The sequence below is a fragment of the Gambusia affinis genome, linkage group LG12 (assembly GCF_019740435.1).
Source record: "Gambusia affinis linkage group LG12, SWU_Gaff_1.0, whole genome shotgun sequence".
NCBI classification, from domain to species: Eukaryota; Metazoa; Chordata; class Actinopteri; order Cyprinodontiformes; family Poeciliidae; genus Gambusia; species Gambusia affinis.
The window spans coordinates 9,208,120-9,224,771 of NC_057879.1; the positions used below are offsets into that span (position 1 = coordinate 9,208,120).

Here is a 16,652-nt window from a genome sequence, read left to right on the forward strand (position 1 = left end):
CATGTCAGGCTTGCAGGATGTCCTGCCAGAGTTCCTCCGTGGGCGTTTTGTGGAGGCGGCCCTCAGCTACGTGGCCTGTAACTCGGAGGGTGAGCTGCTCTGCCGCAATAACGACTGCTGGTGCCGGTGCTCTCCCAGATTCCCAGAATGCAACTGTCCCTTTGCTGACATCAGAGTAATGGAGGAGAACCTGGAGAAGAACAAAGCATCCTGGAACAACTTCAATCAGGAGTTCATGGAATCAGGTATGTGCAGGTGTCGTTTTCAGGCAGTCTGTTAGGCGGATTTTGAAGACGGATAGAAAATGATATTTAATGGTGATTTAATTTGGTGTCAAAAACACATTACTGTGCTGAAAAGCCAGTTTTTGGCTTTTCAGCACAACACAAAATCTTCTTTAAAAAGTCTCTTATACTTTAAGAGTTTGTACCAATGAAATACTTTTGCTGCCTCACAGCTGATGGCAGCTGAGGACGAGCTGCCGACTGTATTGCATTACATAAATAAGAGAGTCGGGATGTGGACAGCTGGATAGGGGCCGTGTTGCATAAGTTTGTTTAATTCGAGTTTCAGACGGAGCAGGTGGGATGGTGATGATTTATTGAGCCACGCTGGAGGCAGCTTGTGCACGCTACCACTGTTTATACAGAGTGTACCTGTGAAGTGTTTTTGTGATTACGTTAACGATAATTACTCATAAAATAAAGCGACAAACGGAGATGATTAGTGATAACTTACTTGGTTTGTGGCTCACTTGACGTCATTTTAGTCATAAAGACACAAATTATGCTCATCCAGGAATTTTTGTGTGCACCAAGTTTGCTTCTTTAGTAGTACAAAGAGCAAAACCTCCTTTATGTTTCAACTAATTTGATGAACTTAGATTTGTATATTCTTTCTTTCTCTTGGATATATTTTCAAATATACCAAACAATTTCAATTGAGCTGTTGCTCTTGTTTCAGATAAACTATGCGTTTCATTTTTATTTAAATGGTCTTCTTTAATAATTTGATTCCTTGAACAATAGTGTCTCATACAATGTTGCCTCAGTTGAACTTCATGTTCAAAAAATGAAATCTGACTTAATTTGAATCAGTTTTAATTCATTTGCTGTTATTTCACAATCAGCAGAAATTACAATTTAGTTCCACAGCTTCTTTGTGATCTTTAGCCCATTAATGTTTGACAATAAACCATAATAAGGAACATTTACAAAGTGAGAAACTAAATACTGTTTCGCTTCAACAAATTATGTAATTTTCTGAACACACAAAAACGAAGAATAGTAGAATTAGGTAGAAAATAGCTTGTGTTTCAGCCCCAGTTGAGCATTTCCTAAAGATAAACCATGGATTAGATCCGGATTGACAGATCATTTTGTGCAAATCTGGATCAAAGTTTGAATTTTGAGAATCTCTGGTCTAGCAAGGAAAACCGCAATTGACATTCAATTGACAGAGTAACACTAAACATTCAACTTGTTGGAAAAACAATTTTAAAAGCATGTCCATGAATGAAACTTTGATGTCCTTTTTTTCTATTACCTTAAGCCCATTCATTGTTACTGGGTAAAATCTAGCCTGGCATCTTTTTGACGTTTCAGGCGTGAAGCTGGTGTACGGTGAACTTACCCACATATGGGGAAAAAAGTGGACTGCATCTGTCTGGATGAAAGTTATGCCTCAGCATCGCTGGGCCTCCCTGGTAGAGATTATATCAGGTGTACAACATGCTGGGCCGCTTCGTCAAAACTATCTACCACAGAAAGAATGGCACAGGTGTGTGATGTAATGATAGCTACGCTGCAGAACAAGTCGGGCGTCGCTCTCTTAATTGGTTGACGTTTTCTTTTTTTTTCTTTTTTTTTTTTTTGCTTTGCCACATCTCAACACATTACCAGCTCACCTCTTAATGACTTGGAAGGTGTATGCAGGATTTAATTGGAAACAGGTTCTTGGCAGCTTGCCTCGCTCTTTGCGAGCCTATTGTGTTTCCCTGTAGAGCTCAGGTAATTGTGTGCGAGCCGCAGTTTGTGCAGGAAAACAGTTGCTGAGTGACATCAAGAGAGGTAAACAGGCTTTCTGTGCATTCATTTAGACTCACTTTGACAGCACTTGATTTTGCAAAGTTGCGTTTTTGCTCGATAATAAAACTTTATGAAGATGCACAAGCGGGTGTCAAAGGAAAAAGGGCAAAAGCGGCTCGTGAATCGTGAGGCACTTTTCTCATTCCGCTGACATTGTGGATTTTATCATAAAGCTAGCTTTTTTTGTTGTTTATCCAGGAAATATTCCTGTAGTACTTTCAGTGGGTTGTGTTTGAGAAATGCCACAGCAGGCAGAGGGGCAGAACAGGCATACACTGTATTGCCAGAGGCATGGCTGTGTGGAGAAGCTCGTCAAAGTTTAATCTAATTTTTGGGAGCACACAAGTTACAGTTACGCATCCACACACTAGCACCAGCTGCACATGAGAGAAATTGGAATGCAAAATGATTGCAAAAGAATGACGAAAGGAAATCTACATAGCAAATGTTTGAATTTCTGAGTTCTGTCTATTGGTTTTCCTTCCCTCTGTGGCTCCTTGATCCTGTTACTGATCTTCTCCTTCCTGTTGAAGTCCTCTTAGCACTTATTAGATCACCTGGTAAAGATTAGTAAAAAGCTTTCTCTGTTTTTTATTTACCTTCTCTTGGACCTATGATGCCATCCACTCTTTCCAGGGCCTCCAGAATTAAGGTTTACTTTTTTACTGGGCCTCTTTTGCACTTTTCTTGTAGGTTTTAGGCGATTTGTATACTCGGACAGTAAGTCTGTTTTATTTTCCAGTGAAGTTGTTCTTTTGTTTTTTGTTTTTCTAAAATATGTTGAGGTATTCAGTGTGCTAAAGAGTGTGTGTATAAGAGCTGGTTTAAATTTCCCACAGAAAAAGACAAAGAGAAGACACAAAAAAAAAGTCTAATAATAGGGTTTCCGAAAGTGAAGGAGTGAATTTTGCACACAAAACGTGGCAATTTAAAAGTAGATTATCAAAGCCAACCCACAATGTAGAAGTAACGTAAAAGCTCTCTGCTGTAAAGCTGTTTTCTTTCTCGGTAGAGGAGGCGATGTTCAGTTATGGGAGGCAAGATGTCTGTGAAAGGTGTGAAAACTTCAGGAACATCACACCTTTGGTTTTGTGAAATTGGTAACCAGGCCGGCTTTCAGAAAAGAAAAGAAAAAAAAAAGAAAAACATTTTTGTATCCATATTTTTTGTTTTATTTTTTATCGTTTTTGTCATAGTGCTTTTGTAAGCTTTGAGGCAGTGTACTAAAAATTATAACAACATCTTAAACTTTTCACATTTACATTATAAATACTGGTATCATCCACATAATTTGCTGCAATAATAAATCTTAAAGTTAATTGGTGGTGCGCTAATGATACATTTAAGGTATTACAGTTCTTTAGACAAGGGCAGTGTTATGTATTTTTCAGGCACATGGTTCCATTTTATAGCACAGTCAAGTAACTATGTTACCTTAAGTTGTGATCAGAATACTCTATATATCGAACATAACTTAAAAAAAGTTAGGCTTTGCAATTTTGATACCTTGAAATTGGCGTCTGCCTCTTTAAGAACCTCCTACTCTTTCCGATACTCCGTCTTCAGCATGTCATCACAACAATGCCTTTCTGTTGTTACTAGGATTGTTGGGCTGAGACATAGTTTGCCTATTGCTGCTGCCGCTAGTCTACTGGAGCTGGAGCAAGGCATGAGGGAGCAGCTCGGTTTGGAGACTGCAAGGAGGAGGTTTGTGGAAATAGGCAGGACTTTATATGAGCGCTTGCTCATATAAAGCAACCCCTCAGGAGATTCAAGGACTTTTCAAACACGCATGAAAGAGTCAAAGCAAAACTTCAGATATGGTTCTGATGAGGGAATATAATTAGCTTGATGTAAGGCTAAAATAAAGTCGATTTAACATCACCTCTCCAACCTCCCACCCTTTAATAACTGAAATTAAACCTTTATTCAGTGTCAGCTTACTTTCCTTGAATAAAACCACACAAAACAAAATGAAGGGAACTGATTATATTAGTAATACTTTGGACAAGTTCAAGTGAAATGGCACAGGTTTCATTTTTATGTTTATATGGCAATAATAAACATATTATTATTGCCATAATAATAATAATGGCAGCAGCTACAGCAACACAAAGTCACAATTTAGATTTGATTTTTATGTTTGTATTTTGCCAGTTTTTCTTATTCTTTTTTTTGACTATCATTGATCAACTTTTCAGTTTGCAATCAGGGTTTAGCAGAGGAAAGTCACTTTGATCACATCATTAGCCAGAAACTTGGAGCTTTTGGTGAACCAAAATCCAGTAATAATGAATCCTAGGGAAACTAGTGCTCCTGCTGTTGCTTTTAATCTTTTATTGACTGACCTTAACGCCCGAGTTTGTTTCAAAATAAACTCCTTCTTCATTTTCATTTCCAAGAAGAAACCAAAACCACTGTGCATTATGTTTCATAAAGACATGGACAGAATATTTATCCATGGATTAATTCAGCAGAATGACAATAACAACTTAAGAGGATAGGATGTTCTCACATTTCATTTCTAACCAAGATTAGAAATTGCATTTTTTTTATTGTAAAGAGAAAAACAAAAATTTCTTACAGGACAAATTTGCAGTCATTTAAATAAAATTCCACAATTAATGATATTACTATAAAATTGTATCAATGATAAACATATTCTAGAATACTGATTATTATAATTTTAACACTATTCATAAAAATCTAAAATAAAGGCTTGTTAAATTCAATTCGTTTTCAAGTGAGTAGCAACGTCTCGGTGTGCTAATTGTGCAAAATGTTTTGACCTGTTTACTGTAGTTTCAAAACAGCCATAAAAAATGTGTGGTTCTCCTTTAGTTTCATGAGGGAAAAGTGTAGTGTCGTTCAGCCGTCTGACCAGCAGTGTGCAGCAGAAGGTGGGTGACGGTCGGCATCACAAAATTATTCTTTGCTCCATAACGCAAGAAATTTTTTTGCCATGTTTAGTGGCATGGTAATATCAAATTAAATCAAAACAAAATTGCTTAAAATGTACATTTGAAAACAGACGATGCTGAGCAAAGGTTTGTGTATAAAATCGTAACTTACTAAAACTGTAAGCTGTTAATCACTTCAAAAAGCATTATATAATGACTTACTGGAATATATTTTTTGTTGTTTTGAAACCAAACAGTACCTTATTAAATCTTTGGTGTACTGGTAACCAACGTAATCTAAATTAAACTGGGTTAAACAAGTTCATGTGTATCAACTCCTTGTATCTGCAAACCTTCAGAGTTGATCTCTCACAATGAAATTCAGATGGCGGTTAGAATTAGCACATCAATACCATGTGAGATTCGACATGCAAGCCATTAGAGTGGGTCTTTGAAACCTTAACTCGGCTCACACGACGAACAAGGGTTCTCAGCCACTGAGCATGAGGAGCGTGAGTACAGGATGTAACTAACAAATGAGCTAACTCATCCATGAAACATAAGACGGAGCCTCCAGGTAATTAAGATTCAATTCCCAGCTCCGAGGGTGGGCAGGAGGTGGTGTTAGCTTCACAGTGAGAAGGAGACGGAGGGAGGAGAAAACTGAAAAGAAAAAAAGAGCTTTCCATCTCCCTCTGTATTCACTTCATGTTGGTTATGGAAAGTTCTGGTCATGCGAAAGCATTTTATTTTTCAGTGTTTTGAAAAGCTTTGTGCGAGTTCAGCATTCATGGAATGGTTTAGCACCACAATACATTAAAGATTTGCTGCTGTTGTATCAACCTTCCAGACCTCTCAGGTCTTCTGGTTCTGGTTCTGCTCTGCATCCCCAGAACCAGAACCAAACGAGGAGAAGCGGCATTTAGCATCTATGCACCAAAAATCTGGAACAAACTTCCAGAAAACTGTAAAACAACTGAAACACTGACTTCCTTTAAATCTCAACTAAAAACCCAGCTGTTTAGAGTTGCTTTTGAAACATAATCAATTGCAAATTTATTGACGGAATCTGGAATTTTTATTGTTGATTCTATGTTGCATTGTGTTTTTGTGTTTGATTTGATGTAAAGCACTTTGAAATGCCTTGCTGCTGAAATGTGCTATACAAATAAAGTTTGATTTGATTTTGATATGATTCACGCACACACAATAATTTCATTAGTGCTTTCACATCCGTGTGGTGATGCTTCTGGATGAATGCACACAACTAAACCATTGATGGTGGCTTGTTGCCCCATGAACTGTTTATTAAAAGTTGTATAATTACATACATAAAAGTGAGTATTTTTGATGGCAAGATGCATTAGAGTGAGGAGGTTTCCACATTTTCTATGCTTCTGCATAATCAAACTTAACAAAGGTCTCTTTTTTTTTTTTTTACTTTTTGCATTTTGATAGTTGCTACATATTATGGTGAAATTTGTTTGTTGTTCTGGGGGGGGAAAGCACAGAAAGCCTTATTGCAAGAACATATGGTTCAGAACTTATAAAAAGGCAACCATTATACAACATTTTTCACTAAATTTGCAGTAGATTTGACTATTGCTGAAAATAAATGGAACTGACACCTTTATTTTAATTCACACTTGAAGTTAATCTTAGTTTTTAAAAAATGTTTGTTGGTGAAAAGTTTCTTTCCCTGAGGTAAAAGTTGGAAATGGTTCATGGTTCGAGTTATTTTAGGCACCACACAATCACCACACATCATGAATCAGGAAGGAAGGTAAAAGCATCTACAAAGCATAATGACAAAAAAGCTGAGCAATGAGTGGCATCGTGGGTTCATCAAGTTCCCATAGCAACAGTCAGACACTATCTACTTGCCAAACATTTTTTTAGAGGCAAGAAGTGGATTTGGTGTGAAACTAATGATAATTACACAAAAAATGCATCTTGTTTGCAATGTGAAGCTAACCTAATGTGCCGGTGAACCTTAATAGAGATCATGGAAAATGACAACATCAATGCAGAAGTTGTCCATTTAACATTGACCGTCTTTCTAATCAAGGACTCTAGACATTATGCAATAATGTCCAAATACCTCTATGAAATGTTATACAAGGGGTTTGCAACTCTGGACATCAAGTGTGATTGTTTTGCAACTTTTGGATGCATCCCTGCTCCAACGCACCTGAATTATCTACTCAGTATGTCAGCAAGTTTTCAAAAGGTCTGCTTGTAAACCATTAAGTCGATTTGTTTTTTGTTGAAGCAAAAGACCAAAAGATATGAGAGTATTACATATCCCTTGAAGAATTTCTTATACAACTTTTGTGTAAATTCTTGTACAAAGTATTTGCAATGAATGAAATGTATTCTAAGTTATGCAGCAATCATAGAAGATGATTTTATTTGGTGACTTTTCATATCTTTATCAAGGTTGCATCTGTAAATGTGAGGACTGAGATTATGTATGCTTTTAAAGTTTTCACTTCCACATTAGTTTTAAGTTCAAACTCGAAACTTCCAACCAACTTTTATCAGGCTTTTATAATAAGCCCTGCAGCGTCAGAGTCATTAGCACTGTTGTAAACTCTGGTGCCGTCAGAGTTTGCTTGCATAGGGAGAAGTTGAGACCAGCTGTTTGTTACATACTCCTGCTCATTAGTGGACTAATTATAAAACAGTCCATGTTGACCATGCAAGGATAAGTTCAGACAAGCATTTGAGAAATGCTGCTATTGTGTGTGGAGCTGTTGTATCTGCTGCTTCATGTCATCAGTTCGGTGTTAATTGGATGTTTCTGCAACTCCAACATGAGATACGTATGTCAGGCGGGGAATCCTGTTAACAGTCTGACTGTTAGGAGAGATTGTCAACATATGCATCAGTCTACGAAGGTTTATATATTAAATAAACGTAGTAAGCTTAGTTTTATTTTTACTAGTTGAAACCCAGTACGTGTCTGTGGCAGGATTCCTAAATTGGTTGTACACTTCTGTTAAAAGGCCTGTTTTTGTGTGTGTTCTAATAAAATGAGACCATGAATCGTTTCACATGTTTTTGATATATACCCTTTATTATTCAAATGTAAAATAAACAAATCTTTCACAATACGATATGCTAAAATTAGAATACCCGCAGAAGTCTACTTGCGAAGGTGGACAGACAAATATTTAGTTGAATGCCCTTCAGTTCTATCCAAAAACACTTTATTAGTATTGTTCACTTATTACCCGAGTGAATATTTTAGACAAGTTGTACTGAGATTAAATTTCACACTTTTTGTTTTCACAGAAATTATTAGCATTGGATTTTCATTTTTTGTGTGTCAGACTAGAGAGTGCTGAATATAAATGAATGCAACACCTCCAAGAGTTTTTGTAAAAAGAAAAAAGAGAAGAAAAAGAACCAGGTACTTCTTCCATTTTAATTCAGAATCCCACACTGGTTTGTTGTGGATTTTTATAGTTGCAAAAACACTTAATAAAATACACATTACAAAAGTAGAAAAAAAATAGGTATTTTCTTTTCTTATTATGTGAATTTATGTGAATATTTTGACTAGGGTATTGAACGTCACATTATAAAAAAATTGTGTTACCCTGATTTGGTTGACAATTCCAGGAAGAAGCATGTTCATACACCCCGTGTTGAGCATTGAAAGCACACCCATTTGCACCTCCGAGGGCAGTGGATGAAGCAAAATTCCTCGGATCACTATTTTTTTTTTCATATTCCCCCTCATTCCGCTGCGATGAGTGAGATCTTGGTGAATGCCAGCTCCGAATCAAAGCTGTCTGCACTGATAAATCACTTTAATCCATTGGCTGCCCTCAGACAAAACCTCAGTGGTTTTTAAAATTTCATTGCTGGCATTATTGAACTTGCTCCTTCTGCTGTGCAATCAATAACATTCATGTTGTCAACTCTAAACTGTGTGTATTATGAACGTTTAGCGCTGCATTGTGCTGCTCCTCCTGCTGTGTTATACCTTCATATCAGTAATAGGCAGAACTGCTTAACCATCATCTCCTCATTATAACTGACAGCCACATGCCACGCCCGAGGCTTTTCCCTTTCCCTCCGCGTTTCCTCACCTTCTCCGCTCTGCTTTATAGGTCTCCTCTAGTCATTTTGCATTGGATTACAGATCGGTTAATTGTCTGTTTATCTTCGTTATGTCAGTGGAAGAAAAAAAAAAACAAAAGAAAAACAAACGTCCCCACAAGCTAACAAATCAGTTTGATAACCGGTACCACCCACAAATAGTCTTGGCTCGGGTTCCTCTCAATGCTATCAGGACTCCACCGCTTTGACTGTCTGCCCATTTTTGCCTTTATGGCTGTTATAAAGCATGTTGTGTCAGGCTGTTGATTTAGCGAATGCACTTTCTGGATTTCTTCAGAAAACAACAAAAGGAGGATTTTTTTTTTTTTTTTTTTTTTTTTTAGTTCTAAAGATGGATTTTAACTTACCTAAGGACTTGGCAGCCCTTTCTTCCACCTTCTCATCTAATTTTCTTCTTTTGTTCCACGGCAAAGATGTTTGGCAAAGGTAGTCTCTGCTTCCTCCACATGTCTTTCTTGGTTTATTTTTGCTGAACATCTGTCCTTTTTTTTTCATTTTGTCACATAAACAATGACAGGCCAGAAATATGTAGCATGTAGCTTTTGTTTTCTAAATTCATAAGCGGAGAATCTGGATGAAAGGTTTATTTATATATTCTGATTTGATGGGCGAACGAAAACCTTCACATTATAATATGTTTTAGAGGGTGACATAAAGTCTACCCAGTGTTTACATACAATAAATCATTTTATGTTGTAATACTTGTTGGAAAAATAGGCCTCAACAAAATCCTCAAAATTATTACATGTAGTGAAAACTACATTCAAATTAATTGCAAAACATGCAAAAAACATTGCATTAAAAGTATTGATGATGCAAATATTGAAAGAGTAAATTAAATAAAACTTTCTTGGTGTGATGATAACCTGCTAGAAACCACACATTAAAAATATACTTGGGAGATCTTGACTCAGAGCTTTGTCATCCTGTGGAGAATAAAGTAGAAAGTACATCCTCAATCAGAAAGCTTTCTGTCCTTTTATAATGTATGTTACTTTTACCATGTTTGAGTTACTTTGCTGATGTGTGGGGAAGCATAAAAGTAATATACAAAACATTAACTTCAATACAGATTCAGGTCGTCAGTTATGAATCCCCATATTTTGCAGTCAGCTAAAGACTAAATTTATAATTTTTTCCCCATTAAAAATTTTACCTATTTTGTCTTGACATGCATATCTAAGACGGAGTTACACAAGAAAACTGCCTCCTGCAAAAGTTTCGATTATTTCTGACAGGCCAAATATTAAAGGAATTTGATAATAACACAGTAATCTTGCTTGAATGTGAATTTGCATAAAATTACAGATCGCCTAGATCCCTTTTCCAATTGAGTGAGTGACTAAAGTTCTTGATATAAATCATGTGTATTGATTGGAACAAAGACACAGCAAATGCCCATATTCCATGAAAGGGCAATATGTCATCCCAGTACTTTTCACTTAAAAGTGTATTAATAATGCAGTCACTGCAGGTTTGTTTTACCGGGACAAGCAGGTTGACGTATATTTCTAGACTTGGCTAAAACAATTTTCATATCCATTGCTATGGATCAGGATAACTTAGATCATTTTTAGTTGGCACAAGTTTTTGGTTTATAGTGGGTTATAAATTATTGGATAGTGTCATTGTTCTTAGTTTATTAGCTATGTACTCCTGTAATAAATGTTGCTTACATGTCTTTTGGGGCATTTTTTTTTAGGGCTAATACAATTAAAACTGTTGGAAGACAGATTTCCAGTGTCTAAGTATATCCTAGACAAAAAGCTTCCTCGGGATCCATCAACAATGCCGACCTATTATACCCTCACACACATTTCAGACTTAATTCACCTCTAATGGCTTTGCTAAAGCCTTTACTGAATTGCGCTGTCTCCATAATAATGTTATTCATCTACTGAGAGGTACAAGATTGGAGTCTTTTATTGGCAGACTTGAGTGAGTGAGCGGTGAAATACATCAAAAATCACTAATGAATACTGTCTGAACACATAGATGAGTTAAAAGCTTTTCTATGTTTAAGTCAGGAGATGTTTTCCAAAGGAACATAAATTAAGATTCAAAGTTTGCTGACTATAATTTAAAAAGGTATCAGCAAAGAGTAGCCTTTCATCTTCCCTGTTCCCAGTTAGTGTGTCATTATACTTCATGTTTTTTCTTTCTTTTTTCAGTTGTTTTTTTTTCTGATGATTTTTCTGATTATGTGATTATGTTACCACTGCAGGAAAATTCTGGCTTTTCTTTTGTAATCGATTATCTGGGCTGATTAGCCTTGTTGCAGGTTAATAGGCCAGTGATATTACTCTATCGGCTGAAGGTGAAGTTTTCTTGTAAAGAGGTAATTGTTTTTAAAACTAGACTCCATTTGTCAAAAACCTACTATATGTCTTATTACCTTGACAATATTACTCTATATAAATTAACAATACTGAGAGACGCATCTCTGTAACTGGGCCTTAAAAAAAAATCCTGTCAACATTTTACTGTCAGGCAGTTAAATGGTCAATTTATTCAAAAAGTAGAAACAAAAATGCTATTACTTAAAGTTCCTGCACAGGAATAGAAATCAGTTCAGAGAGAAATCATTCACAAAAATAATCTTTGATCTCTCGGCTTCGTTCAGATCATATCAGAGTTTTTCTGTGAATTTCCTTCTTTTTTTTTTTTATAAAAAATAAAAATTGAGTAGATATAACAGCCTACATGAGTAGACGTATTATTTTAAAACTGATTATGTGATTATGTTACCACTGCAGGAAGAGTAAGAATACATCCTGGTTTCTCTTCCTTTGAAAGTGGTTGCCACTGACAACAGGCAGATGCAGTCAGGGGGGGGGTGGCTGCAGACTTTTCCCCTGACCCGTCGTGATCTCTGCTTCCTCCATGTCAATAGCTTTTCTACGAAACCTCCCCACTCTGCAATTGACATCTCCGACCCAACATAAAATAAAGAAAGTTGTAATTTTCCAGGGTGATGATGATGAACAGAGTCAGAGCAGATTATCCCACCCATCAGATTCACAGAAAACAGAGTAGCTTCAGCTGATGTGTCTTTTCTTTTAATCATTAGCTGCCCTGCTTGAGGCTTTTCCTGGTCTTTTGGCACAACTGAGCAGCACGTAGGAGTTTTATGACAGTTTAGCTCAGTATACCTGACTCCAGAGGGATCTGCTCACTGTTCCCACAGTGTAAAAGATATATAATTGCCTGTTGGAGAGTTTCGGGACTGTCGGTCTCGGCTTTGAGCCGAAGTCTCACATTTTATTTTTGTTGCAGTTTGAGCAAACACTGCAACTTGCACTCCATAGTTTGGCTTCTTTTCATGTGAACCTAAATGTTTGTCAACTAATTTAGATTTAAATTGTCCTATTTTTGAGTTTAGGAGCCAAATATGTTTAAAATTCTTCCCTGGGTGAAAGAAACAAGCTAAAAATACAGCTTTTGTTGTTTATTTCTGCAATCAGATCATTTTTAAAAATAATAAAATAACTGTTTAATTTGAAGGGTGACTATATTAAAACATCTCAGAATTACTTGAAATGTCGGCAGATATTGTGTGCATAGTCTAACTACTTATAGAGATGTGAAATTGTCCTTAAAATGTAATCACTTAGTGGTCCTTTAGATTATTTTTTTATTTCAATGTATAATTTTCTAACTCCTCTGGAAGTAAATATATCACTGTTTAAGGTTCATCTGTTTATTTTTCCGGCTTCAACGGCTTTCCACAGAGTTTTCACAAATTTAACAGCCTGTAGTACAGGTGCAATGTAAAAAGATCACAGTTCTTGGACTTAAGATGGAAGCTACAGACTCTTCCTTCCTTCTAATCATCACCATTTATTGATCATACTACAAAAAGGAAAGCTGCTCGCTGTTTCCCAATCATCACAATTTAGAGATAATTTTTCTTAGTGTGAAGGTGTTGCAGAAATACACACCTTATAACTGTGATATTTAACAGATAGTCTCTGAGCATGGTCTGTGAGCACAGGTGTAAGTCTATTACTACCTCGCAGCAGTTTGGTTGAGAATCACACCTTCAGATGTGCACAGGCTGCTCCCCACTTCACAACATCACAAACATCATCCCTGTCCAATTACAAAGGTATCTAGAAATATTACACATCCTTTAAAGCTTTTTCAACAAAATATTAGCGACGTATAAACTAACACTTTTTATGAGGCAAGAAAAAAGTGTTGTAGCAAATTGATAACATTGTTACAAACTGTTATTTAATGTTGAAATACCTTATCAGTTTTTGCTGGGTGGAAGATAATAGGAACATTTTACATGCATTAATGCATGTATTGTTTGTCCCTCTGTTTGACTATGTTTTAGTCAAAACAAGAACACTCAGATTTTATTTGCTTCAAATACCTGTTTTACATTTATCTACATTTCTCTACAGCAGACTGTTTGGGTGTTGTAATTGTCATTACACCAGTTGTTTTCCTTCACTGACTGAATATCATCCTTGCTGTTAAAATCACATCCGGGCAATTCATGAGTGCAGTGTCCTCACCACCATTTTAAGTGTGCAAAAGCCGGATTCTGTATTTCAAATCAAATCAAATCAAACTTTATTTGTATAGCACATTTCAGCAGCAAGGCATTTCAAAGTGCTTTACATCAAATCAAACACAAAAACACAACGCAACATAGAATCAACATTAAAAACACAACATCAAGTCAGATTCCGTCAATAAATTTGCAATTGATTACATTTCAAATACAACTCTAAACAAATGGGTTTTTAGTTGAGATTTAAAGGAAGTCAGTGTTTCAGCTGTTTTACAGTTTTCTGGAAGTTTGTTCCAGATTTTTGGTGTATAGATGCTAAATGCCGCTTCTCCTCGTTTGGTTCTGGTTCTGGGGATGCAGAGCAGACCAGAATTAACGTTCTAATTGACAGTGGCAGGTAAACAGTGGCAGATTTACCTGCCACTGTTATTTAGAACGAGTGAAACTGGCACTTTGGCTCAGTGAAGAATCTAAACATGTTTGCTGATGAACCCTCCTCCAGTCTTTGCGTGACGCTCAGAAGGAGCATGGCAGATGTCACGGTCGAACAATAGGGAAGCAATGGGGGTCCAGTCAGCCTGAAACCACATAAAAAAAAATACTGGTAAAAATGCATATGGGTCAGTATGACCCTACCAGGACCACGCACAGGGTACAAAAGACTTAAGGAGTCCAATGGATCCCGGAGGACTGCAGCAGGCTTAAGTTATGTGCTTTTCATTTTTTTAAGGCAAAAATAGATCATGTCTTGAAAAACATATTACCCAACCATTTTCACCAAAAACTTTGTTTTGGATAAAGCCACACAAATCTGCAAATCCAATTTCTTTCTCCATTCTTCAGTATTATCTGTCCTTTGATTTCACGAGGTGGTGTTGAATAATATTGCTGTAAACAATGTGCTTAATTTTCATATTCCAATGCTGCTGGTGGAGATGAGAAATCAGATGAATGAGATTCAGGACACCTGAATCTCAAAAGAGTTGAAGCGGGTTCACCTTTAAGCAGGAACATCCTAACTGTACGGCCAGCGCTGTAATTGAAAATATCAAATCATGTTGGAATGACCAACTAAAAATCCAGACTTAAATCCACTTGACAATACCGCCAAGCATTCCTGCACAGAATGGCTGATGATGACGTTTGTTAATTTGATACAAGGGTTCTTTCAGATTTGAGATTTCAGACCAAAACTTAAATATTAACTGCTCAAAGCATAGTTTTTTTTGTTGTTGTTTTTTCTATCTGCCTTTTTTGCTGTTTCAACCTATTCCATTTAGCTTTAAACCCTGCAAACAGAACGTGACCACTGAGTGGTCTAAAGTGGTTTAAAGTGTTAAAACAAAAACCAGCAGGAGACAAAAAGCATTTAAATGGTCTTATCTGCAGGGGATTAATGATTGCAGAGCGTGTACATTTCCTATTTGTGGAGCAAAATGACCTTAAGCTACCAATCAGCGAAACAGCACAACTGTCATAAAGCTTTGTCAAGCAGCAAGTAAATATAGTTTCAAATTATCTATAAGTTGTATCAGTAATTTTTAGAAGACATCGTTCCTTTAGACTTTAACAAATTTCTCAAAGAAAAACGCCTAAATTTTCAGTGAAGTGAAAGTGTGTAGTTTTCCCTAAATGTTCTGGCAAAGTTGCACGAGAATTCAAACACACAGGAGAAAAAAAATAGACATCTAGTCAAAGTTTACTGTTCATATTTATATTTCTAGCATATCTTAGAAATAATGTATGAAAATTAGAAAGAGTAAGTTAACAATGTAGTCAATAATCTTTTGTTTTAGATCGTTACATTTTGCTATTCCCATTTCATGTACTGAAATCATTTCATATTTTTGCATAGAAACAATACAATTTATATTTCATATGTTCTCTTCCGTTATTGACTGAGAATACGTCCCAGGCAGGCTCTGCTTCTTTTCCACCCACTAACCACTCAGGAAATGCATTTGAAAGTAAAAGTAACAATCAGATATTTCTCATTATTGAACTTGTCTAAGTAATCATCAACAGTTGTGGGCATCTCTATAAATGTGGGAGTTTTGGCAGCTTGGCAGACCTCATTTAAGATTTTAAATTTCACCGTTCATTTTGGAGAGTGTGGCCAGGTTTCCAATAGAAAGGCTTTTTCCCTCTAAAAATAAAGTGGCCGCACGACTTAGGCTTGCAAGGCTGCATCTGACTGAACACCAAGACTTTTGGAACAATCTCTTTTGAACAGATAGGACCAAAGTAGAGATGTTTCACTGCACAAAGTTGTGTTTGGCTAAAGCAAGACGGAAGCATATCAGGACAAACACCTCGTACTGAACAAGAAGCATGTTGAAATCATTATCCCTCCACCACCATTTATAGAGTTGACTTAAATCTAATTTGCAAATTATGAAGTCAAATTATGTCCGCCTGCTGAAGCTTGACCCAGACTGAGTTATGATGCGGTGCAGTGATATGATCCTCAAATCAAAACTGTGGCAAAGTGTCTGAAAATGAGAAAAGGTGTTGCAACGCCCACTCCAGTCTAAGTCCGGAGCTTAACCTCATTCTTGTACAATCGAGTCGGCGGTTGATACATTAGTTGTCATCTGGTAAACAAAAACTGATAGGCATTTCTCCAGACTGTCTCTAGAAGATTTGTTTGTTTTTGTTAATTAGATAATGTATCACCCATTTCCTGTTTAGTCCTCGACCATGACAGCATACTAGGAAGTGTGTACTTAAAAGTGAAACAGGGGGGGGACACTTGGAGGACAAACAAACAATCAATCATAAGTATCTGAATGTGTTATCAACCAATGAACAAGTGTGACTCTTTGGAAGCAAATTAATGAAATGAACAGTGAATGAAGGCTAAATATAGAAGGCATAGAAATCTAATACATAGGCACATTTTTATTAAATATAATTTATTGTATGTGGAATAAGAGATTGATTCATATCTACTAGTAAGGATTAAAAAAATATAGACATATTTATATACCTCCAAAGACTTGTTCAATT

General features: G+C 36.4%; 1 protein-coding gene across 3 annotated transcripts in view; it reads left to right on the forward strand.

The window, feature by feature from the left end:
* The window catches only part of brinp2 (bone morphogenetic protein/retinoic acid inducible neural-specific 2), a 190,794-nt gene that overhangs the window by 142,436 nt on the left and 31,706 nt on the right, over positions 1 to 16,652 (forward strand). For all 3 annotated transcript variants that reach the window (XM_044133142.1, XM_044133144.1, XM_044133143.1), the window contains exon 6: positions 9 to 245. In XM_044133142.1, the coding sequence (XP_043989077.1) occupies positions 9 to 245 (237 nt within the window). The remainder of the gene's footprint in view (positions 1 to 8; positions 246 to 16,652) is intronic.